At 45.9% G+C, this 26,351-nt stretch overlaps 1 protein-coding gene across 2 annotated transcripts in view; it reads left to right on the forward strand.

Moving 5' to 3' along the window:
• Positions 1–20,978, forward strand: part of SEPTIN4 (septin 4) — a 33,191-nt gene extending 12,213 nt beyond the window's left edge. The window contains exons 6-11 of one of the 2 annotated variants that reach the window (XM_060259349.1): positions 228–345; positions 2,375–2,476; positions 3,974–4,070; positions 5,319–5,481; positions 19,864–19,963; positions 20,904–20,978. In XM_060259349.1, the coding sequence (XP_060115332.1) occupies positions 228–345; positions 2,375–2,476; positions 3,974–4,070; positions 5,319–5,481; positions 19,864–19,963; positions 20,904–20,963 (640 nt within the window). In that variant the 3' untranslated portion in view covers positions 20,964–20,978. Of the gene's footprint in view, positions 1–227; positions 346–2,374; positions 2,477–3,973; positions 4,071–5,318; positions 5,482–13,337; positions 13,485–19,863; positions 19,964–20,903 lie in introns of those variants that run through there. The other variant, XM_060259350.1, reaches the window with a different exon arrangement.
• Positions 20,979–26,351: the final 5,373 nt, after the last annotated feature.

Here is a 26,351-nt window from a genome sequence, read left to right on the forward strand (position 1 = left end):
AGTAAAGTTATTGAACATATTCGACAACTTAATAAAATACAGTCCTACCACAAAGGAAACAAGATTGCCAAGCATCAAGTTCTTGCCTGTCCTTCCAGGCCTTTATGTTTCTTGACTGGAACAACAGAACAAGGCTGTCTTGAACAACCTAACTTTCAGGCTCTGTGTGTGTATGGGGAGGCCCAGCTTGTGATTTGCGTACAGTGCTTCACTGCATCTCTTGGCAGGTTGCGGCCCCTGGACGTCGAATTCATGAAAGCTCTCCATCAGCGTGTGAACATCGTTCCGGTGCTGGCCAAAGCTGACACCCTGACACCCCGCGAGGTGGAGCGGATGAAAAGCCAGGTGAGGGGAGGCCATGAAAGCTACAGTGGATGCCTTCCACTAACTTCTCAAACAGGTGCAGAGGAAGTGATTCAGGGTTGCTTCTCTATCCTCATGTTCCTTGCCATGGTGTGAAAAGTTTTTGTGCCAGAATGGTCTAACTTGCCAGATATCCCCTCTGCACCACCCTGAGCAGCTTTCTCTCATGCCTGGTGGCACCTTTCTCTCCCCCTGCTTCCTTTTAAAATATCGGTGCTTCCAGTTGGTTGCAAGGCAATGGGGTAAAGCCAACTCTGCTCGTCTCTTGCTTTGAAAACTCTGTGGTTCCGGGGTTGCCATGAATTGATTGTGACTTGGCAGCATGCAGTTGATATTATCAGGGGGCATTTCATAGAAAAAGAGGTGCTGGAGCTCATCAGCACAACTCATTTGCATATGCCACACACCCCTGACATCACCGGAAGGTGTACTAAATGATATCAAGCTCAACATCTATCTTAAAATGCTTCGTGAATTTTACTCCCATCATACTTTTAAAAATGACTTTCTCCTACGTGGCCACAGTGGCATGATGAAGATTTCCATTTGTCTGCTTTATATGTTTTGGTTATTTTCCCATTTTTGGTGGGGAAAAATATTAGAAAATTTGTCAGATCTTAGAGTTCAGCAAAATTCTCACAGGGGTTTGAACAATGGAGCCCAGAAGCAAGTATTGGGGGGGTGGGGGTAAGAAAGAAAGAGCACTATAAATGTAGAGGTTCTGAAGCTGTGCTCCTATGAGCTCCTGTCCAAAATGAGGCCTGCACGTATATTCATCCTGAAGAGGAGTTCTGTGGAGCTCAGAACCTTGCGTACTGTTTTGCATTGTTTAGTTGACACTAAGAGAAAGTAGTGTTTGATATATTCCTATGAAACTTCAGGGTTATATTCCCTTTGGGCACAAGAGTTCCGGAGACTACATGTGTGAATGATCTCTATTTATTTACAGATATATACATGCGCGTATGGGGGGAGTAGACAGAATCCTAGCGAGCCAGACCAGTTGATCAGCCAGAACGTCAAGGAAAGCAAAAGATGGAAATTTAGGCAGTGTGTTTATTTATTTAAGATATTCTTAAGCCTTTTTGTTGGCTAAAAAGTTTTCCAGATGGGTTTACAATAAACTGTCCATCGATGCAGTGAAACCAGCACAAGAAGCATAAGATTAAAAACAAAAGTGACAGCATAGAAGTTCATCAGATTCATACAATATATGTGGGGAGGCAGTGTATGCGGGAAAAGTCCTCTTTGGAACTTTCAGATCCACTTCTGCTGCTAAAAATGGCAGGTGTGTGTCCAGTTCTGCCCTTCATTTCTATAGAGAACCAGTTTGATGTAGTGCTAAGTGTGTGGATTCTTATCTGGGAGAACTGGGTTTGATTCCCCACTCCTCCACTTGCACCTGCTGGAATGGCCTTGTGTCAGCCAGGGGTCATTTTGTAGAAAAATAGGTGGTGGAGCTCAGCCAGGGATTGTTATGCAGCTGCACCCACTATTCAATGGACAAGGTGGAAAGGAGGAGGTGAACTCTCATAAAGATTCAGGAGCTGTGCTCCTGTGGGCTTCCACTGAATCCAAGGCCTGGTGTCAGCCATAGCTCTTGCAGAGCTGTTCTTGAAAGGGCGTCTTTTGTGAGAGCTCTCTCAGCCACACCCACCTCACAGGGTGTCTGTTGTGGGGGAGGAAGATAAAGGAGATTGTGAGCCACTCTGAGATTCAGAGTGGAGGGCGGGATATTAATCCAATATCATCATCATCATATAGTAGCTAGTAGAACTTATCTTGTTAATTGGATTTTTATGTTTTTCTACCCTCTGCAGCCAGTGATGTGGAGTGGTGGTGGGGAGAGAATGCAAAACATTGGGCTATCATGACAAGAGGCAAATTAGACACATTGCTCCTGCTTTTGGTATGGACCCTTTGCAGTCATGTGCCACTGAGTCCTCAGCAAATGTGGAGCTAAGCCATGATCAAGCTTTGTCAGTTACAGTTATCATTTCCCCCCCTCCAGATCCGTGACGAAATCGAACAGTTTGGAATCCGGATCTACCAGTTCCCAGACTGTGATTCGGATGAAGATGATGAGTTTAAGATGCAGGATCAGGCTCTTAAGGTGAGGGGAGGGGAGCATGGACACTCTGGTGTTGCAATTAAACTGTCAAAAAATGGCCACAAATTTGGTCTAAAAAACCAGGAAGGACATCCAGGGAAACAGTGGAAGGCAAAGACTGCCAATGGCAGTGTCTGGGTTTTCTGTAAAACTAGGCGAGCAAATTAAGGCAATTCCAGACAAAGTGGTGAATATGGAAGCAGCTGGTGGCTGTTTAAAATAACATGTTTTAATGGTGAAGGTCTATGTGGTACAGAGAACAATTACAAATATTAAAAATTATAAAACGTTTATGAAAAAGAAAATTCCCCTGCATATACTTTCATGCACAGTAACAGATTGAGCAAAGGATCCAAAAGAAAAGTGTAAACATGCCGTTCCGCTGTACCTCCATTCCACCGTCCCTCATTCTATACATGTCCTAGCTGATGTTATTCTAAGGCAAGCTTGTTAATTTAGAAGTTACAGAGGTTCTACAGTTTGCATTACCTTGGAGTCTTTGTTTCCCTGCAGCCCCCCACATGGCAGTGGCTGCCTTCAACAAGAGTCCAAGTGAAAGCTCCATCTGCCTGGATTAATCAGCGAAAAAGAGACCTTCTAGCTGAGGGTCTGACCACCATCTTATTCTATCCAGCAAGGGAGCAATTAGCATTTCTAATGCCTGGCTGGGAGAAGCTGGAGAGCAATTGACTATCCCCTCCCTCACACTGTCCTCTCTTTGCTAAGAGAGAGGAAAACTTTTTAAAACTCAGGGTTCAAGACTCCAAAGGAAAACACATTTCTCCACATGGGCTATCAGTGCTCGGGGAAGAAATGCTAGGCAAGCATTGCCAGTTGTCTCTAGAAATTTCAATGGATCATCCACCTTCACAAGTAGACAAGTGGTATCCAAGATGATTCCCCTTGCAATGTTCTGTAAAGTGCCTTGGATTCTGGGAGCAGTAAAAACAGGTCTGCACTGATTTGCCTGTTAGTTTCCAGGCACAATGCAAAGTTCTTCCAATGAAGGCTCTAAATAGCTTGGGGTCAGGGTCAATGTTCCCTCTAAGCCATGGCGTCTTGTGAGTAAAAATTCTGCTTTGTGAGCTACTGGAGTTAAAGTTGTGAGCTACTGCATAAATTAGTTTGTTTTGGGGCTATTTTTCCTGAGCCAGGGCAAAAATGTGTGAACCGGAGGCTGTCTTTATTAGCTGTCTTATGATCTACTTATAGCCTCTGGGCTGTTTTATGGATATTATTTTTGTCTTTATACCCCTAGCAGGTTCTTTCCTTGTTTTTTTGGAGGGGGGGGTTGGCTTTAATGTTGACCATGTTTATGTTGGAGTATGAATTAGTTGTCGTATTGCTTTTACAGCATGAGCAGCCTTGAGCAGGTTCCTTGACAGGTAGCCTGTAAATTTTCTAAGAAAATAAGTAACCATAAATAGTAGGCCCAGAAAGTAACCAGAGGAGATGTTGCTACTGGGCAGGTGTACCTCTGACAGTGCTATTCTCTTCCAGGAGAGCATCCCTTTTGCTGTGATTGGCAGCAACACAGTGGTGGAGGCCAAAGGCAGACGGGTTCGCGGGAGGCTTTACCCGTGGGGCATCGTGGAAGGTAACCAAGAACTCCTTTCCATTCCCAGCTGGTGGCTTGGTGCAGGTGCCTTGCAATAGGAATATGGCCACAAGTTGTGCGGGGCAGCAGTGTAGACTGCATTTTGATTGCCAGATTCTCAGGACCCTCTAAGAGGATTTTGAGAGCAAACTATGGGCTGCTTGGGAATGGGAAAGTGGGGAGAGATCTGCTCCACTTACTGCTTTCGTTTTGTTTTCCACTGGATCCAACCCAGTATGTTCAAAAGGGGAGAGCTGCTGGGTTTCAGAAGTATTGTACTGTATTTACTGGCTCTGACTCAGTCAAGCATTCACAGAGAGCATGGCCAATGTCCACAATGTCAGCTTCTCATTTGGCTCAGAATGTGCAAAAAACATCCCTTTGGTGTGCAGAGAGCACCTAGCAGGATGAGAAACTTCATCTGCAATAGATGGCTACGGGTTAGTAGTCTCAATTTACGGATGGAAGCAAATTAAGAATTGCCCCCAACAGGCTGTCCATGAAGCTGGGGATATGCCTTTCTGTAGAATTAAGAACATAAGAGAAGTCATGTTGGAACAGGCCAATGGCTCATCCAGTCCAGCACTTTGTGTCACAAAGTGGCCTAATAAACCAGGTGCCATCAGTGGGGCCAGGACACTAGAAGCCCTCCAACTGTGGCTCCCCGCTCAAGCACCAAGGATACAGAGCACCACTGCCCCAGACAGATAGCTCCAACAATATGTTGTGGCTAATAGCCGCTGATGGACCTCTGCTCCATATGCTTATCCAATCTTCTCTTGATACTAGCTATAAGAAATATGAAAAGGAGGGAGGGGAAGGCAGTCACTGGTACCTTTTGTGGGCTCTTCTGTAAGCACAACACAGGAAATTTGACTTGCCCAAAGACAGCTTGTTGACCCATATGACTCACTAGTCTCTTTCTGGCAGTGGCTCTATGGCGGGCCTCTCCCACCCCCTGTTACCTGCAATCCGCTACCTAGACTATCTGCTTATGTAAGAAGCTCCTGGAGTCAGATTTCTGGGTTTGTCTAAGTGCAGTCTTGACTCCTCTGACTGCCAGCAGCCCTCCATGGTTTCAGGCAGAGAAAAGTCTTTCACAATGTTTGCTGCCACAACTCCTTTAGCGGGAGTTGATGGAAACCAAGCCTGGAACCTGCTGCATGTGGCAGTGCGGGTGCTTTGCCCTAGCATCCTTGCATCCTCGTCCCTGATGACCTTTCTGATCTTCTGTCTTCCCCTGGCCAGTGGAGAACCCTGCACACTGTGACTTTGTCAAGCTACGCACTATGCTGGTGAGGACCCACATGCAGGACTTGAAGGATGTGACGCGAGAAACGCATTATGAAAACTACCGGGCACAGTGCATCCAGAGCATGACCCGCATGGTGGTGAAAGAGCGGAACCGCAAGTATGTCGTGTGAGCCGTGATGGTGACAGGTCAGAGATTGGGAGGCAGGGGGAGTTTTCTCAGTGCTGGCTGAAGAGGGAGGGTTGCAGAGGCAAGTTAGTTGGAAATGCAGGCTGGGATGGTATGACGGACCCCTTCCACTTCCCTCTCTCAGAGGCAAGATTTTTCCCTCCGTTTCTATTTGTCTCTTCACTGACTGAGCAACCCTGGTAATGTGTTTTCTTCTCCCCTGAAGAAACTTTGGCTATCCCACCCTGTGTCAGTAAGATATATTTTGGCTATTTGCTCAGCCCAGGAACCTGAGGGAAGGAATAGGATTGGCCTTTAACTTAAACCCTTGAAAGTGGCACTTGAAATGCTTTAAAATACAAAAGTAACAAAAAGTTTTATTTAACATGAAGGAGAAAAGTTAGATGAAATCAAGGGTTGAAAATGCTGAGGTAAAATTAGCACAAGCACAGACTTTTGCTGCTATTATTATTATTATTATTATTACCTGCTCTCCTGGAACTGGCTCAGAGTGGGTAACATTGATTTGGAAAACATACTAGATTCTAAAAACATTAGGAAATACAATAATTCAATAAAAATTATAATGATTGCAATAAATATTTAAGGCCCATAAAATACATCCTCTATATTGCTAAAAGATGGCGTTCCTATGAAGGGCAATATAACCTTCTGATGAGAAGGGAAGGGGAGAAAAGATAGCAAAGGGGAGGGGGAGACCAGTTGTAGATGAAACCTGCCAGAAAGGAGCCCATCTCTATCTTCAACCATAAGCCCAGTGGAACAATCCAGTTTTACAGGTCCTGTGGAACTATATGTCCCACAGGGCCCTGATCTCTCCCAGAAGAGTGTTCCACCAGGCTGGAGCCAGGACCGAAAAGGCCCTGGCTCTGGTTGAGGACAGCTGGACACTCTTTTGGCTGGCGACCACAAGCAGATTTTTAACGCTAGAACATAATGCTCTTTGGAGACATGTCGGGAAAGGCGGTCCCAAAGGTGTGCTGGTTCCAGGCAGTTTAAAGATCAGCACCAAAACCTTGAACTTGATCCAGTCTTCAGTCTGGAGCCACTGCAGCTAGTAGAGCACTGGCTGGATATGTGCTCTAAAGGACTCTCCTATCCTATCCCTTGCAGCTGCATTCTGGATCACTTGCATTTTCCAGGTTGGTCTCAAGGGAAGCACTTTGTAGAGTGAGTTACAGTAGTCCAGACCAATGAGAGGTTCTTAAATTATTCACAGTTACTTAGATATTGAGAGGCTTTTCACAAACACTATAGTACACTTTGAGTAAGTGCTGGCTCTTTTGACGCCCAGAAGGCAGGGTACCCTCTTCCAGTACCCAAACCCCTTCTCTTGGAACACCAGTACTCTTCTTGAGTTGTTAACTGACTTTGAAGGTCTCTACAGGCAGTCTCTAATCACACCAGACCAGAGACTTCTGTACTTCTCAAAGATTACTTTCCCTGTTTGAGTGGGTAGGGAATTTTCCCCCTCTTTCTAGAAGATCTATCCCCTTTCCTTTGACCTGAATGGAAGTCATCTTCTGCTACCCAGACCTCCTTGCCAAACTTTGCCCTAGTTGTTGGTTCGCCTCAAAGGAGTGTGGGTTTATACAAAATCAGACCTCTGTGGTGCATGCAATCTAGTGCGCATTTGTAGAAGTGATGAACCTTTAGCACCAAATATGGACAGTTGAGTGCTTAGTAATGCTGTTTGGGCTGACCAGTATTACAGAGGCTCCTGAACGATATCTTTCAAGACCTCCAGGACCAGTTTGTTATAATTTATTTAGATTATATTTTAATTTATTCCTGGAACTCGGCAAAACATCCCACATGCTCGTGCACTGTCCTACAAAGACTGTGGCAGCACAATGTGTTTGCAAAGCTAGAAAAATGCACACTTGACCAGCGGACAGTAGAGTTTGCTCATGTGATTTCACCACACGGGATACAAACGGACCCAAAGAATGCCGAAGCTGTGCAGACCTGGCAGGCTCCACATTCCTGGAATGTTTTGTGCAACCCTTCCTAGCTTTTGCAAACTACCGTTGACAATTTAAAGTAAGCTTTGCCTCCATCACTGTCCATCTGACACAGCTCTTGTGTTCTCGAGAACCTTTTCAGTGGAAACCCAAGGCCAACCAAGTGGCACGATTCGTGTCTGAACCGCTGCACCAGTACCCTGACTCATGGCTGCGATTCATTGTAGAGACTGATACCTCCAATGTAAACCAGTGATTTACACCGTGAAACCAATGTAGATGAACAAAAACAATGTAAAAATCAATACAATAACAATGAAGTGAATTCTAGAGAAATATTATGCTTATATTGGTAATAAATACTCCTGCGCTGCAAGAATGTCTCTGAATACAGTTTCATCAACACAGAATCGTACACAAATAAATAATGTATTTACAGAATGTTCTGCCCGGCTTTAGGTTGACGCAACAGGCGTCCTATTCCACCAACTATTCCATCAGTCGGCCTCCCTTGTTATGACATCATGCTTTATAGCCTTGTTGAGGTGCTGGATCTGATTACTAACACCGTCACTTCTTCTTGGGCCAAAAACCGTATTTTGTGAAATGCGCCCTTTCCGCTGGCGCATTTCATTTTATCGTCCTACTGTTTTGGCTTTATTGTGTTGTTTTCAATTCGACGTGTAGGTTTTTATTGTCTCATTTGTGCTGTGATCCATCCTGAGCCCGTTATCGGAAAGGGCGAAATATAAGTTCACTAAATAAATAAAATAAATAAAAAATAAAAACTTGCTGTCAAATGCCAATTAACACAGCTCTCGTGACTTGTCCTCAGTCTTTTTTCATAGTAAGTAGATATGCATTCATTCCAATCACGAGACTAATTCATAAGCTTGAAACTATTGGTCCAAAGTACATTATTTCTCACAGGTTGGCTAGCTCAAAGTCAAGCCTCATTTCGCATCAAGCTTTCTCAAGAACCGACATCACAAATAGTCCAGCATTCTGTAATCAACAAAACTTCTTCAAGGAGACATGAAGAGAGGGTGAAACTGCTCAATGCCTACTTTTCCTCCTCTTCTGAGGGAAACAGGGCTCAACATGGCAAAAACAGAACATATAATGAGGGTATGGAGTTCCAACCTGGGATCAGCATAGGAGTAGTACATAAACACCTAGTTTCTTTAAATGAAATGAAGCCTTCAGGACCAGATGAGCTGCATCCAAGGGTTCTAAAAGAGCTTGTGGATGTAATTTCTGAGCCTCTGGCCATTATTTTTGATAATTTTTGGAGAACATGAGAGGTGCCAGAGGATTGGAGGTGGGCGAATGTTGTCCCCATCTTCAAGAAGGGAGAAAGAGGATCTGGGTAACTACCGACGCATCAGCTTGACATCTATAGCTGGAAAAGTTTTAGAACAAATAATCAAACAGTCAGCCCTGGAACATTTAGAAGGGATGGCTGTGATTACTAAGAGCAAGCATGAGTTTCTCAAGAACAAGTCATGTCAGACTAACCTGATCTCTTTTTTTGAGAAAGTGACTACGTTGCTGGATCAGGGGAATGCTGTAGACGTAGTTTATCTTGGTTTCAGTAAGGCTTTTGATAAGGTTCCACATACTATCCTTGTTGACAAGTAGGTAAAATGTGGTTTGGATCCTGTTACTGTTAGGTGGATCTGTAACTGGTTGACAGATCGCACCCAAGGAGTGTTTGTGAATGGTTCCTCATCCTCTTGGAGAGGAGTGACAAGTGGAGTGCCTCAAGGCAATGTTCCCTCTAAACTGAGTTAGTGTGAGCTAGCTCACCATTTTTTAGCCTCCAGCTCACACATTTTTGTCTCAGGAAAAATGGCCCTTGAGCAAACTAATTTATGCAGTGGCTCACTACTTTAATGCCAGTAGCTCACAAAGTAGAATTTTTGCTCACAAGGCTTCACAGCTTAAATGGGATGTTGCCTCAAGGATCTGTCCTGGGACCTGTTTTGTTCAACATCTTTATAAATGATTTGGATGAAGGAATAAAGGGAATGCTTATTAAATTTGCAGATGATACTAAATTGGGAGGGGTTGCAAATACAGTAGAAGACAGAAACAGGATCAGGATAATCCTGATAAACTGGAAAACGGGGCTAAAACCAATCAAATGAATTTTAACAGGGATAAATGTAAAGTTCTGCATTTAGGCAGGAAAAATTTAATGCATGGATGGGGGAGACTTGTCTTAGCAGTAATATGAGCGAAAAGGCTTTAGGGGTCTTGGTGGATCATACACTGAACATGAGTCAACAGTGTAATGTGGCTAAAAAGGCAAATGCAATTTTGGGCTGTATCAACAGAAGCATAGTGTCCAGATCACTTGAAGTGATGGTGTTGCTTTACTCTGCTCTGGTAAGACCTCACCTGGAGTATTGTGTTCAGTTTTGGGCACCACATTTTAAGAAGGATATAGAAAAGCTGGAATGGGTCCAGAAGAGGGCAACAAAGATGGTGAGGGGTCTGGAGACCAAGTCCTATGAAGAAAGGCTGAAGTTGCTGGGCATGTTAAGCCTGGAGAGGAAGTGGGTGAGAGGTGATATGAACAACATCTTCAAGTATGTGAAGGGCTGTCAAATATAGGATGGTGTGGAATTGTTTTCTGTGGCCCCAGAAGGTAGGACCAGAACCAATGGGTTGAAATTAAATCAAAAGAGTTTCCTGCTCAATATTAGGAAGAACTTCCTGACCGTTAGAACGGTTCCTCAGTGGAACAGGCTTCCTCAGGAGGTAGTGGGCTCTCCTTCCTTGGAGGTTTTTAAACAGAGGCTAGACGGCCATCTGACAGCGATGAAGATCCTGTGAATTTAGGGGAAGGTATTTGTGAGTTCCCTGCATTGTGCAAGGGGTTGGACTAGATAACCCTGGAGGTCCTTCCAACTCTATGATTCTATGAAATGTTTTCAGCCTGAGTGGCTCAGGTTGAAGACGTTTTATGGCTCCCTGAAGAAGCTTTATGTTGATGAAATTGTATTCAGACACATTTTTGCAGTATAGGAGTTTTTTTTATTAACAATCTAAGAACACAATTTCTGTAAAATTCACTTCGTTGTTATTGTATTGATGTTTACAGTTTTTGTTCATCATGACTGATACCTCCAGCATGGCGATAGGGACTGTACTTGCACATCAAGAAACCCCCTCGAGCGATCCACCACCATGTGCCTACTACTGTCGCCAGTTTACCCTTGCAGAGAGAAAGGATACAATTTGGGAGCAGGAGCTACCTGCGATCAAGGCAGCCTTCGAAGATTGGCGGCCCAATCTGGAGGGAGCTCAGCGCCCAGTTCAAGTCCATACCTACCATCGTAATCCAGAGCACCTCCAAACAGCCCATCGTCTCAGCCAGAGGCAAATTCGCTGGCCATTGTTCTTTTCACATTTTAACTTTCTACGTACCCAGCTCTCAGAACAAATGAGAAGATTCGCTCTCTTGGAAGCCCGAGTATATCCCTCCACCGGATGGGAAGCATCCTTTAGCCATAATCTTACCCTTAGAAACCTTTGCTGCCATGCAATCTCTTCTGAGACTCACAGGCAAGATATGGGATCAACAGCTTCAAGATCCATTCATTCGCTAGCACTTTCAGAAATTCCACGACTCCAACCAGTTACATACAAAGGTTTTAATCGAAAAACATGGGCTGCTCACCCATCGAGGAAAAGCATATGCGCCAGGCCCACTGAGAGCGGAAGTGCTGCAGATAGTACATGATTCCTGTTTTGCTGGGCACTTTGGATGCCACAAAACGGTTCACCTGTTAACTCGGGAATTCTGGTGGCCCCAAGTTCAGTCTGATGTGGCCCAGTATGTAAACTCCTGTGAGGTCTGTAGATGAGCAAAATACCTTCCTGGGAAACTCTCCAGGTGGCTACAGCCCATACCCACTCTCACTGGACCCTGGAAGATCATATCCATAGGTTTTATTACAGATCTTCTATGTTCAAAGGAACACACAGATGCATTCTAGCGGTGGCGGATCTATTCTCAGAAATGGCCCATTTCACTCCCTGTTTCGGGCTTCCTACTGCTCAGGAAACCGTACAGTTGTGTATTCAGCACATCTTTGAACTTCATGGGACACCAGAACACCTAATCACTGACTGCGGAGTCAAGTTCAGCTCCCGCTTCTGGCGGGCGTTGCACTGTCTTCTTTGCACTCAAGTCCAGTTACCCTTTGCCCTTCATCCTCAGCCAACTGTCAGACCAAGCACACCAATGCTACCGTAGAACAGTACCTTTGATGCTACACTAACCAGCAGCAGGACAACTGGGTAGTACTACTTCCTCTAACTGAGTTTGTGTACAACAACGCAGTGCACTCCTCCACCCAGAAAACCCTGTTCATGGCCACCTATTGGTACCACTCTCAGTTCTTCCCTTCTCCAGTGTCCCTACGGCAGATGACTGTATGCATGAGCTCCAGCCTGGAAGTCAGAACAGTTAGCATTGGCTTTAGTTGCATAGTTTTTTCCTCTTAACTATCCTACCCTACTGATATTAGGGCCCCAAGAACAGGGCTCTTCATGGTTGTATACCAGTAGACACAACCTATGTAAATGACAGGGGAATCACCATGCAATCCAAATAAATGATCCACCACTGATACCTGCTTGCTCAGATTTGTGTAGGTACCAGTGCACAATAGGGGGCAAGCTTCACCTTGATTCCTTGGGGAAAAGGGGACTCTCCTTTCTAGAAATATTGCAAGTGCAGGGAAATAAGCTGGAGATACAGCAGTGTAATATCAAAGTGATCACTAGAGGGAGCAAAACATGTATGGGGGGTGGGGGGGAAAGCCTGATGCAATACGGTCCCACAAATGGCAAAAATAAAAAGAGCCCAGAAAAGCCCCTAGACAAAAATCATGCCATCAGCTCTGAAAAGCAAACCAGAATTGTGGCTTTGTGAATGACGAGTATGCTGGAAAGGACACAGGGTGTGGAAGCCTAATTTTCTGTCTTTGCCTCTTTGTCTTTGTCTCTGGGTTTCCACTCCAAATGCCCTCCAAGGTGCTAGTCCTCTTTAAATAAGGGGGGATTCTCTTTTACTGGGGAGGGGATCCATTGAATGACTGCATCATTTCATAAATTTTGTGGCACCTTTGTTTCTGCTAAAAACCCCAAATAGCCCTATTACACATTTGGTTTCTCAACGAGAACATTACGAGGCAGAGAATTCCCTCTCCTGGCATGGGAGATTAAGGCTGCTTTCACAGATGTCGGATAATGCATTTACAATGCACTTTGACAATCCTTTGCAACTGGAATATTCTGTGTGGAACAGGAAAATCCACTTGCCAATGATCGCTAAAGTGCATTATCCTATGTGTGAAAGCAGCTAAAGAAAGGAATTGGCTTGAAGGTGCAGAGAAAGCGAGTGGCTGGCCCACACCAAAAGGGCAAGTCTTGCAATGTTCCCTCTAAGCTGCAGTCTTGTGAGCAAAAATTCTACTTTGTGAGCTACTGGCATTAAAGTTGTGAGCTGTTGCATCAATTAGTGTGCTCTGGGGTAATCCTTCTTGAGCTAAGAAAAATGTGTGAGCTGGAGGCTAAAAATCTGTGAGCTAGCGCACGCCAACTCAGCTTAGAGGGAACACTGCTCGTGGGAAACAGGACTGAACTGAGGCCAGGCGTCTTGGATGCTCACTGGTGTTAGGTGAGGGTTTGGTCTAGGATCGGAGCCAGTCATGGGAGTTAACCTCAAGAAAGGGGATGGGGCAAGACCGGGGTGGGGGGTCCCCTGGGGGCATCCCTCTTCCCGAGTGGCTTGTTCTAAGCTTGGTATCTCGTTCGCTTGTTCCGCTGCCCTCCTCTTGGGAACAGGAAAGACTCCTCTACCCTGAGACTTTGCTGCAGTGACTGCTCTTCGGAGTGAGCCAACGAGGGCCCCTCCCAGGCAGCACCTCTCGTATTCGGGCTCTAGGACCACCCTGGGCTCAGAGTCTCTGAGGATTCTCATCAGCCCCCCAGCCAGTCCCCAGTGCCAAGCTGGGGAACTTCCCCGCTCCTCCCTCCCAAAGCGATGTCTGTCCGGGTTCTGCCTGTTTACATAAAGTGCTTATTTTCAACACACAACTGTCTCGGGTCCATTACCTTTCGCCTGTGGGAAGGAGGGGTCTTTGGGGAGGTGTGGATTAATGTTGGCCAAGATCTTAGTTTGCACCCTTGGCAAGCCTAGGCAGGAGGCTGGTCTTGTGATAACACTGATGGCAAAACAGTGAACAGGCACGAACAGAGGAAACCGCCTTATACCGAGTTAATATGCTGATGGAGTTAGTTTTGAATCCAGTAGCATCTTAAAGACCAACAAGATTTTCAGGGTATAAGCTTTTGCGAGTCAAAGCTCCCTTCATCAGATACATGTAGGATCCCTGAGCCCTTATATTCCAATCAGAATGCCTTTCCACATTCTCATTTTCCTCACTTGTAAGTTCCTATTTGGGGGTGGTTTTTCTCCCCCTGTTCTGCCCGTGTTTTGCTCCCTTTAATGGGAGGTTACATTGCTTTATGTCCGGCATAAAAATTTGCAGGGAGATATGTCAGATAACTCTGTGTAATATCAAATTGACCACTAGAGGGATCAAGAAGAAGAGGTGATAAGATTTATACCCTGCTCCTCATTCAGAGTCTCAGAACCGTTTACGATCTCTTTCCCTTTCTCTCCCCACAACGGACACCCTGTGAGGTAGGTGGGGCTGTGAGAGCACTGCTCTTGAGCAGAACGCTTTGAGAGAACTTGTGGCTGACACAGGGTCACTCAGCAGGTGCATGTGGAAGAGTGGGGAATCAAACCCCGTTCTCCCAGATTACAGTCCGCGCTCTTAACTACTACAAACTGGCTCTCTAAACGTGCAGACCAGAAACACCCCCCCCCCAAGAAACCAGTACTTGCAAGTGAGGAAAATGAGAATATGGAACCCCAGAAGGTGAGAGTGGTGGTGTAAAAAAGAGAGTCAGGATGCAAATGTGCAACACAACATGTATCCACTTGATTAGAGCAGGGGAGAAATGCTTAGGAGCAGTATCTTGGCAGGAGCTTTTCAGGATCTCATGCAGAGAAAAGGGAGGACCTTTAATGGAACGCAAGAGGGATGGAATAGGGAATCTTCAACCCCTGAGCTGTAGAGGCCCTTGTTCAGAGCTGCCTTGTTCAGAGTCAGGCCATTACTCCATCCTCCATTGCTGACAGCAGGTCTCAGGTGGAGAAAGGTCTGCTCTAACATTGGGTGCCTGACATCCGAGAACCAGAGATGGGAGAAACTTGAACCCAGGACTTTTTGCATGCAGAACAAGTGCTCACCCAGTGGGCCACAGTCTTTCCCAGTTTGTAGAACTTCAGGAGTAGTGAGGCTAGGGTCAGAGGGTGGTGCAAAGAGAACTGGGAGGGGGGAGTGGTTGAGAGTGGGCCAGGCACATAGGATCTGTGTCTGGGCTGGCCTAATGGAAAGAGCTGCAGGAGCAGATGCAGGATGAAATTGCTTGAGGGTATGGAGGTGGCACAGGAAACATACTGTTGACAAAGGAAGCATAGGGAGCTAAGAAGGGAGCCAGCTTTCTCCAAATTTTGCAACTGAAATGAAAGGTGCGCAAACCAATGAATCAAATGCCAGTGCAGATGTCAACCTTACCACTCCCCCATAGTTTCAGGCAGACCATTTTCTCCTTTGTTAGAAGGCCCCCGCATATGTATTTGAAGCCAAACAATACATGATACAGGAACAAAGAGATGTGCTTTGGATCAGGCACAGTGGGGCTGCTAATGTTATTTCTGTCTTCGCCTTCTAAAAACATTGCCTCTGTTTTTACCCACTAAAAACATTGCATCTGTCTGCATCCTCCAAGGCCCATTCCCTTTCTCTCCACTATAGCACAAAGTATCTCGTGAGAAAAATTGGGATGGTACGAGGGGGTGGGATGTGACTGAGGGTTTATATGGTCTTTGCAGTAACATTTTTAGAGTCAGGATAAATAGACAAAAGCAGTAGGAGGAAAAGTAAGGAGGAAAGGGTGATCTAGCTGAACCAGAACTTAGCAATCAACTGCTCTCTGTCTGCCTTCATACTGTTTTTCCCGTTTGAGATGAAGACAGAAATAATATTTGAAACGTGGCAGACATGGCTTAAAAACACAGTGTGGCAGGATTCATGGACAGCCCAGTATAGTAACTCTTGTATGAATCTAGGGCAATTTGGAATGTCAGATTGATATAATGAGGTAAAGAGCCTGCTGTGTTTGGCAGCTAAGAATGTCAAGTCTGCCTTTGGCTGCTTGTACCCATGAAAGAGAGAGAGATTTGGAAGGCCCAGTTCCAGGCTGGAGAGAAGCTTCAGCATTGGTACAGGACATTTACAGGGTTTTTCTGGCCACAATGACACCTCGTCAGGTGTGGGCAACAAAGGAAATAGTAGATGACACATGCATTTTAAAAACCTTTGCACACAGAGATATTACTTTCCCCACAAAACTGTGTCCCTTACATTTACCAATGCGAATCTTTCTTGGAGAGACATGATTCTGCAAATACTTTTCTTGAGTGACAGTGTATGTGTACTGTCTTAAATTTTTCTGAAATTCTTCCGTTTGGAGACAGCCCCTCAAGAGCAACCAATTCCCATTTTTTTCAGTGGTCCTTTGGAAAATCACTAGTTTTCTACATCCTTTAGAAGGAACCAGCTCACCCCTATATTCATTCTGGGACATTCCTTTTAGCGTCATCCCTTTCCCACTTCTAAAACTTGACACGCTTTAAGTCAGAATCTGGTGGGTAGCCATGTTGGTCTGAAGCAATAAAACAGGTTGAGACCAGTGGCACCTTGAAGGCTGATAAAGTTTAATTCTGGGTCGAAGCTTTCAGGTGCTTGCATATGAGAAATGTCCAGATTTAAACTCTGCTGGCCTTAAGGGTACCAATGTACTCTCTCTTTAAGTCAGTGATTCCCTGACATGATGTCCATGGTTGCCATGGTTCCCACTGATGTGTTTCCTGGGGCCCACTTGCTTCTTGGGGACCATTCAAGGTGTCTTTAAGGGAACAGAAGATAACAGACAGCTTTGGATCACTCCCTATCAGTTGATTGATGAACGAAACGCTGAGCTTTCCTTGGACAGGCACTACATAGCTAGGTGACAGTGATTTGGTCAGAGGCATACTTTCTTATATCTCTGGTCTTGGCACTGTCTTCCTGGCTGTGATCATGCAGGGAGGCAACTCATCCTCTTTCTTTTACACTTAAATCAGACACGAAAGAGATGGACTTGCCCTCCACACTAGTCACTTTGTGAATGGCCCCACACCCCATTTTTGGCAATGTTGTCTACCCTTTCTCAAAATTCACAAAGCACTCAGCAAGGCTTGAGTCCTCATACATGCTCAAAGCTGTGCTCTATGGCAGAGATTCCCCAATATTTTGAGCCTCTGGGTACTTGTGGAATTCTGACACACATTAAAATGGCTGCTGCGGGAGGCTGAGCCGGCCACAAAATGGCTGCCATGCCTTACCTAAAGATCCTTGTGCTGTGGTGACAGCTGCTGCCAAAGCCACATTTAAAAAATCTGCACAGCCAATCAAATCTCAGAAGCCTCTTGCCCCAACCACATCTGGTGATGGAGAGGGATTGATGGGCACCACATTGGGCTCCTCTGCTGTAAGGTGCTCTAAGATGATTGTGTGCCACACCACAGAGGGCCTGTGGAGGGCTCTCAAAGGAATCAACCAGTGTCGTTCTAGGAATACATACTGCACTGAAAAAGGTCATTCTCTTGAGGACATAAATGCACACAGTCTGGAATGTCTCTGAAATCTGGGGATGGCAAGAGAAGGAACACAGGAACTTTCTCACAGGAATGGGACAGGAGAAGAGAATGCTGTGGCTCTGAAGTAAAATCAGAGACTTTCCATATCCACACCATAAGAAAAGCAACCATCGACATATCATAAGCCTCAGCTGCTACTTAAACAGAAGAGACACCATCTGTGAAATGTAGCGACACTCTTTGAGTCAAACTGAGGCAAAGTTGGCTTTGTTTTTCTGGAGCCCTTCCTCCAAGAGCATGGGGACAAGGACTATCTGAAGAAGATGAAGAAGAGTTGGTTTTTATACCCTGCCTGTCACTATCCGAAGGAGTCTCAGAGCGGCTTACAATTGCCTTCCCTTCCTCTCCCCACAACAGATAACCTGTGAGATAGGTGGGGCTGAGAGAGCTCTCAGAGCTGTGAATGGCCCAAGGTCATGCAGAGCAGTGGGGATTCAAACCCAGTTCTCCAGTTTAGAGTCTGCCACTCTTAACCACTACACCAAGCTGGTTCTCTGGAGTTGGGATGCTTCCAATACAACCCCATTCTGAATACAACCCTAGAGCAATGATCCTACTCTCCAGCTCATGAAGAACCACATTCGCCATTACACTTGACCAAAAATCGCCATATTTACTGCCCTCCCTGGTGTGAGGCCTGCATCACAAAGGTTTGCAGCTTACTCATTCCTCCACAGGTCTTGTTTCAAGGTGGGAACCAACTACCACCCACAAGCCCTATCGAGCAAGAACATTGCCAACTGTCCTGAAATGTGGAATCGGTGCCATATCGATGTGACTGAGCAAGGATGACTGCCATAGGGTTTGGAGTCCCACATGACCCAGACTGGTTTCTGAAAAGCCAGTGATGAAATGGGAATCCTCCATAGTTTTCAAATTTTGAACAGCTGCTCTCTGTCCCTTATATCCCTATGCATCTTCCTGCCTCTGTGTTCTAAACATGATCACATATACTGATAAAATCCTGTCATATCCAGGTTGCTTTTTCATCAATATGAATGGGAGCACCAGTAAGCGTGAGGGCAAAAAAGCTGGAGGAACTGCAAATCCATGGCTGAATGAATACAACCCAAATCTGGATTTGACTATTACAAAATTTCCTAGTTAAATTGTCTTGAAGGAGAAGAGGAGTGCCCTGCCCTTTTTTGAGCAGCCACCCTTCCCTCCTTGCCTTCTTTGAGAAAGGAGCAGGTGTTTGGCAGTTCTATTCCCTCTTAACAGAGGCCTTTATGCTTGGCAGCCATTTTGTGAATGGCAAGAGTCCAACCAAGTCACCTGATAGAAGTTGCTGCCCTTTCGTGTGGTGGCCATTTTTGTCATGACACGAAGGCAGCTCACTGACTCTGAGAAAATTTCAAGCTAGCAGACCGCAAAGAGCTACAGTTGCACCAGATGATACAAAATCAATAATAAATCGTAATTACAGCTATCTCCTGAATGATTTAGGGGCCTGCCCTTTCGCTGGCTGATTAAAATGTGCAGGCTGAAGGAGTTGCAATATTTGAATGAAAGGGGAAATAATGCTTAATAAGAATGATGGGAAGAAAGGCCATTTGAAGCAATACATTCTCAGACCCCAACCCAGAGGACGGGTTGGAACTAGGGTTGCCAACCTCCAGGTGGGAACTGGAGACTTCCTGGAATTACAGCTCATTTCCAGACTATCTAAATTGCTTATTTATTATTTGTTTAATACATTTGTTCCTCTTCTCTTGGGAAAAATGACTGCTATGGAAGGTGGACTATATGGCATTTTACCCTACCAAGGTATCTCCCTTCCCTAAACCTCACTCTCTAAGGCTCCACCCTCAAATCTCCAGGTATTTCTGCACCTGAAGTTGGCATCCCAATTTGGAACTAATACCAGCTGCAATAATTGATACATCTGACCATAACTTGATCAAGACACGTTAACTTAAATAAATAGTACTTATACCCTGTTTTAAGTTCTCAAAAGTGCTCTGCAGATATGTCGGTCATCCACAACAACCTTGTTAGGGAGGCCGGTGTTAGGCTCATAATACAAACAGGGCATGAAGGCGAGGCAGGCAGCCAACGGCTTGCTTGAGGCCACCTTGTGGATTCATGGCTGAGTCAGGAAGTGAAACAAGGGCTCCTAGATCAGAACACCTGCTCTTTGCCATGCAGTACCCAAATCAGGATGGCCAGTTTGCATGGCACACCGGTGCCAACGGCAGGCTGAGCCTGGCAGTCCTACACCTTGAGATGCTGGGCTTCCAGAGAGGCTTTAGAATGCATCTTAAGAACATCGACATTGCTATGACGGATCAGACATTTGTCGCCGCAAGAGGTTTACAGCAGCAGGTTCGTCCATCTGATCCCTTGTCAAGACTTGGGAAGCTCTCAGATCTTCATATTTAGGTAAGCCAGTGTGGGAGTTTTCCGTTGTCAAGAAACGATGCTTTTCTGGAGAAGCCAGACATCTGTTTGTCTGATCTTCTGCTGCCTGGGTGAGACAATAAATGAGCTTAAGTTGCCATTCGTAATGGTTTCTCTCTCTCTTTCTTTGAATAGTAAACTCACCAGGGAAAGTGGGACAGATTTCCCCATCCCTGCCATCCCTCCAGTGCTGGACTCAGAGACAGAGAAGCTGATCCGGGAGAAGGATGCAGAGGTGAGTTCTTTGGAAGCCATGGGGAAGACAATGGGGGTACCTGGATTCTGGGCTCGAGGGACGAGCATCTGGATTCTGTGCTAAGCAGCTGCCTAAGGAACGTGCCACTGGTTTACCCAACTCAGTCTGCTTTGGGGTCTCTGGCAGAGAAGGGCCTTTCCCAACTGTTTCCTAAAATCTGTTAAGTGGAGATGCTAGAGGGTCAGCCTGGGGCCTTCCACTTGCAAAGCAGGTACTCCACACCTGAGCCTGGTTCTTAAAGGTATCAGATGCTACTTAGTTCAACTTCCCCAATCCCCAGTTGTGGTGCCTTTTCAGTGGTGACCCCAGCCTTGTGGAATTGTCTGCCTGAAAATATTTAGAAGGAGATGATATTGGATTTATATCCCACCCTCCACTCTGAATCTCAGAGTCCCGGCCGTATGAGGTGGGTGGGGCTGAGAGAGCTCTCCCAGTAGCTGCCCTTTCAAGGACAACTCTGTGAGAGCTATGGCTGACCCAAGGCCATTCCAGCAGCTGCAAGTGGAGGAGTGGGGAATCAAACCTGGTTCTCCCAGATAAGAGTCCGCACACTTAACGAGTACCCCAAACTGGCTCCAACCTTTAACAAGCTCTATAGCATACAAGGACCTTGGGAGGCCATTGACATTGGAATGCATTCTTTTTAGGAGGTTTTCTTTTTTTGGGTGGAGGGAGGATTGGATTTCCTCTTTTGCTTTGGTGGGTTATGGTCCTTTATTAATGATCGACTGTATTCATTACAGTGGCGTTTTCTCCAGAGGCATGGGTACTCTCATTTTGTAACCAGCCTTGAATCCTCTTGAAAAAGTTGCTTTTTAAACCCTTAATAAGTAAAAGTAGATAACTTGTCCCAGAAGACAAAATGTATGACTCTGTGATTTATAACCGCCTTCAGATGTGCTTCTTTTGTTTCTTTCAGCTGCGGCAAATGCAGGAAATGTTGCAGAAGATTCAGCAGCAGATGACAGACTCCCATTAGCCCCACCGCCGATCCCTGGCTCCCCTCAGAGACCACAAACTGTTTACATCTCACCCACCCATCTGCGCATGCGCTGCCATTCGGTCCCGACCGTGCACCTTCCACCTTAAGCTTAAAGAAGCCTTCGCTGCAACGATCGCCTTATAACCAAACCTCGCCGCACTTGCCCGTCAGTGAAACAAAAAGCTCACCAAGCCTCCAGGATTCTGCCTTTGAGCTTCTGGGCACCCATGGCCTGCCCTTTTCACACCTCTGAGCTGCCTGATGTTCATTACTGTGATGAGTTCCCATCGTGTGCACATCAGAGCTCTCTTGTCTGCCTGAGGATACAAAAAGATCCTGCAGCACCAGGGCCTAGGAGAAGATGTTCGGTTCTTGGCCACTGCCGACCGGTTGCCCCAATGTTTTTGACAAATCTTATATGGTCACCCTGCCTTGAGCCTTTGAGACCTAGAAATAACTCAAGAGTAGGAAGGGCTGCTGAGACCCTTAACAGAATTGCAGAATTGAAGACGTGCCCATTAAGGGTGAATGGCAGCAGCCACAACCTGCTGAATTTTCAAAGAAAAAGCTGAGGTACCACCTTCTGACATTGCCGCAACTGGGCAAGCCCGCTTCAGAAGTTAACGTTGGTTGGTCCCCCTTCGCAGGCAGTCCCATAGCCCACAATTTTTTCTAAGGGATTTTGCCTAGGAGAAATTGCTCATGATGATGCCGCAGACTTCCAAAATACCTTGCTTGGCACCCTGGAAAGAACACATCCAGAAAGAGAGAAGCGGAAGGGGAAATGGATTTATTTAAATGACTTTCGCCCTGCCCGTCTCCTGTGCAAACTCATGGTGGCTTATGATAAAATTAGAAATAAAACCAACCAAAAACAGCCCAGCTGACCAAATCAATTTAAGCAGCTGGCAACTGGCTCAAGAAATTTCCCCGTCCCTGCAATTCATGTCAGCTCTAGTACCCACAGAGAATATCCAAAATGCTATGTGGTGGCCAGAATCTCATCAGGAGCAGTGTTCCTTTCACAGCTTAGGAGAGTTTCCTTGTTGCATGCCTGCATTTTCCTCTTTGTCCCAGGACATCAAAATTGGGACCAGTTGATAAGCAAGCAAGCTTTTACTTTTACAAGCGGCAGTTTGCCATTGCCTGCCTCTGCATAGTGATCCTGAACTTCCTTGCTGATCTCCCGTCCACGTTTCAACCAGGGCCAACCCTGCTTAGCTTCCGAGACTGGCCTAGCCTAGACCATCCAGGTCAGAAAGCTCCTAGAGGCCCAGGAATGCCTGTAGCCCCTGGTTCCCTCTTGAGGTCACTTCCAACTCTGCATGCCGCTGCCTTCTCTTGGGCTCACACTGCTGAGACAGCCTCAAACTCCACTGCCAGTTTCTTTTCCAGAGCTCAGCCAATAAAAAACACAGACTGTTTATAAATCTATCACTCGTGAGATCATCAGATTGTGGTGGCAGAAAATGACACTTTTATCTGGGGCTGCCAGGAGGGGGCAGCAGAACCCTAAGAAGAGGATTCTATCCTCACTCCGAACATGGAAGCTCCATTTTCCTAGTTATCATCACTAATAGCTCTTCATAGGTACCTTCTAGCTTCTTTTATAGTGCAGTCACACACTAAGACAGATTCCTCACTAGCAGTTGCTCCGCCCCTGGGCTTCTGCTTTCCCCAGCTCAAGTGGTCAATTACCGACCAGTTGCTGCACAGTTTCATTTTGATCCACGGCTCTCTCCAATTTCCCTTGCAGCTTCCTGCTCTTGTTTTACCTGCTCTTGTTTTATGGAGATCCAGAAGCTGCGAGGGAAATTGGAGGGAGCCTTGGATCAAACTGTGCCTCACGCAGCAACTGGTGGGGAATTGATCACTTGAGCCAGGGAAAGTAGAAGCCCTGAGGTGGAGCAACTGCTGGTGAGGAATCCATCCCTATAATGCCCTTTCAATCCACTTTCAAGGCACTTTCAAGCTGGATTTTGCTGTGTGAAAATGGCAAAATCCAATTTCAAACAGTTTCTGAAAGGGATTGAAACTGCATTATTTTAGCATGTGTGACCGCACCCTGTTTGTGTGTCTGATCCCTTTTCAAAATCTATCAGAGCTGGTGTCCTTTGAAACAAATGTCATTCCAGCAGACAATGCTGGGTTCCTTCTCGGGAGTTCTTGAGACCATCTGAGCATCGTCTGGAGCAACAGTTGTGAAGTTATATGCCGAAGCCCCTGCAAAAGGAATGTTCACGAGTTTGGGCATTTGGACTTGCAATTGTGTTACTATTCCGCTATTTTGGTATCAGACCCCCAAATTCATTGAAGAAGGTTGCCAACTGACCCGAAAGAAAACCAGGTTGGCAGGCCGCTTTGCGTTGAACAGGAGCTTGATGTGCAAGTGAAGCTTTGGATGGGTTTGCGAGGAGGAAAGTGTTACCTCTGCTAAATGTCTGCAGAGGAAGTAGCTGTTAAAGGGACAGGAGCACAGGCAAATTGAAAAGCTGGCAACCCTAGCCTAGAGGACTGGCTTTACATACTCCCCTCTGCCTCTTTTTTCTGAGTTTATTGCAGTTCTGTTATCTGTCCATCCATCCATCCATCCATCCATCCATCCATCCATCCATCCATCCATCCATCCGCTTTTCATATTGTTGTTATTAGTAGTATTGTTATATTGCTACTGTACCCTTTGGGCACTCAAGATTTACATGTCCAAACACTTCCCTGCAGACAACGGCAAGCAACACATCTGCTTTTCTAAATGGATCAGTCTACAGTTTGGGGGTGGTGATGTTGCAGTTCGTGCTGTGGGTCACCGAAAAAACCAAATGTTTGCTTTGGAGATGGGGGCAAAACTGTCATGTGAACAGAGATGGACTGAATTTGATCACAAGATGCCTCTCTCTCTGATGCTTTCCCATTGTTTTGTTCTGTAGTGGTGTGCCCAAAACAACTGAAGCAAAGTTCAGCTTGTTATCCTTAGTTTTTGGGAGATGAACAGGTCACCAGTTGTGTTTTCAGAAGCTTGGGAGACCTTTTTGGGGGGAGGTGGAAGACTTAGTGGGACATAAACAGACCGGGCCCCTAACGGGCAGCCCAGAGACCAGCTGGAATTGGGGGGCATTTAGCCAGTAGTCTGAGACTCTGTTCAGATTTTTGAAATTTTGATAAGAGTCGTATAATGACCTGACCTCTGGTACAGTGCTGGCTGACAGAAGAGGCATGAGGTATTCTGGGACGTGCGGCCATCTTGCATTCTTGAATGGGCCAAAGATGTTGTGTTCACTCCTCACACTTGCCTCCCCACTCCAGCTGTGAGGAGCAGCAAAGATATGGGGACAGGTGGAGGAGAAGAACCTCAAAAGAATGTTATTTTCGTTGACTCTTTCCTTTTTTCCAGATCTTGCTATTTTCTTACCAGAAAGATCCTATCTTTGCACATTGGTTGGGGGGAAGACAGAAATGATATTTATTGAAAGGCTGTAAAATTATAGGTTTGTACATTCAGATTGCTTTAGTGGAAATATTTTTTAATCCTGCTAAATAAATGTAGCTACTTTCAGGGTCGTGGTGTGGTTTCATAGAGCTCTTTCTCTGGAAGCAACAAAACATTCCAGAGGTCTGGCACATCAAATTCTCATGTCTGTTTCATGGAAGGATACCCAGGGCTTTTTTTGAGCAGGAACACACAGGAATGCAGTTCCGGCTGGCTTGGTGTCGGGGTGTGGCCTACTATATAAATGAATTCCTGCTGGGCTTTTTCTACATAAAGCCCTATGTGAAATAATGGTGACATCAGGGTGAGTGGCCTAATATGCAAATGAGTTCCTGTTGGGCTTTTTCTACCAAAAAAGCCTTGAGGATACCTGTTTGAGGATACCAGAAATGCCCCCATGCATACAAGAGATTCTGGAGACACTGGCCTGGCCAAGGGGCTCTAGGACCCATTGACCAGAGGTTCAGTTTGTTATACAAACTAAGAACATAAGAGAAGCCATGTTGGCTCAGGCCAGTGACCCATCCAGTCCAACACTCTGTGTCACACGGTCGCCAAAAAACCCAAGTGCCATCAGGAGGTCCATTAGTGGGGCCAGGACACTAGAAGTACTCCCACTGTTGCCCCCCCCCCCCAGCACCAAGAATACAGAGTATCATCGCCCCAGACAGAGAGTTCCAACAATACGCTGTGGCTAATAGCCACTGATGAACCTCTGCTCCGTATGTTTATCCAATCCCCTCTTGAAGCCATCTATGCTTGTAGCTGCCACCACTTCCTGTGGCAGTGAATTCCATGTCTTAATCACTCTTTGGGTGAAGAAGTACTTCCTTTTATCTGTTCTAACCTGACAGCAATTTCATTGAATGTCCATGAGTATTGTGAGAAGGGGAGAAAAGGACTTCTTTCTCTACCTTCTCTATCCCATGCATAATCTTGTAAACCTCTATCATGTCACCCCTCAGTCGATATTTCTCCAAGCTAAGGAGCCCCAAGCGCTTTAGCCTTTCTTCATAGGAAAAGTGTTCCAACCCTTTAACCATTCTAGTTGCCATTTCCTTCACTTTCCTCAATGCTATAATATCTTTCTTGAGATGTAGTGACCAGAACTGTACACAGCAATTGTACACTAAAATACAACCAGCCATGGCCCCTCGCTTCTTGAGATGGGTGCAGCACTGTCATGTGAACCGACGCAGGCTTGGCTTGGTCATGAGGTGCCCTCCCTCTCGGATTCTTCTCTGTTGTTAATTTGTACTGGCCTAACCTAATTTCCCCCCTGAGGGCTGGTTAGGAGAGGATGCAAAGCCGGGAGGAAAAAAAAAAAAGAAGGAACTCAGCTGATCTGTGGAGTTCCAAAGCTCACACTTGTGCATCAAGACATCATGCAGGGCATTTGTAATGTAGTGGAAACGTACATGCTGTGAAGGCGAACCGTTGCCAGAACAAATGCAAACACCTCAGAATACGTTTCCGGAGGTTGCTAGCACAGTTTGGGGAGCGCATTTGCTGACCTCGCTAGCTGCTGTGCCAATTTGCCCGGTGGAATCAGAGCTTCTCCTCTCTAGGGGGGCCTCCCATCCCCAGGTAGTACAATATCAGTGGGAGTGGCCATGGCTGAATGGTAGAGCACCTGTGTGGCACGCAGAAGGTCCCAGGTTCAATCCTTGGTGCTGCCAGTTAAAAGGACCCTGCCTGAGTCCCTGGAGAGCTGCTGCCGATCTGAGTAGACAGCACTCACCTCCATGGACCAAGGGTCCGATTCAGTATAGGATTCATTTCTTAGACTACCACTGGTCTTGGCAGACTGATCAAGGAGGGAAGACAGCACACCAAATCCCTCACCACACCCCATGGGAGAAGTAGCGTTCTTTTCAGAAAGGCATTCTAGTGTGTGT

The sequence above is a fragment of the Heteronotia binoei genome, chromosome 18, assembly GCF_032191835.1.
Source record: "Heteronotia binoei isolate CCM8104 ecotype False Entrance Well chromosome 18, APGP_CSIRO_Hbin_v1, whole genome shotgun sequence".
NCBI lineage: Eukaryota > Metazoa > Chordata > Lepidosauria > Squamata > Gekkonidae > Heteronotia > Heteronotia binoei.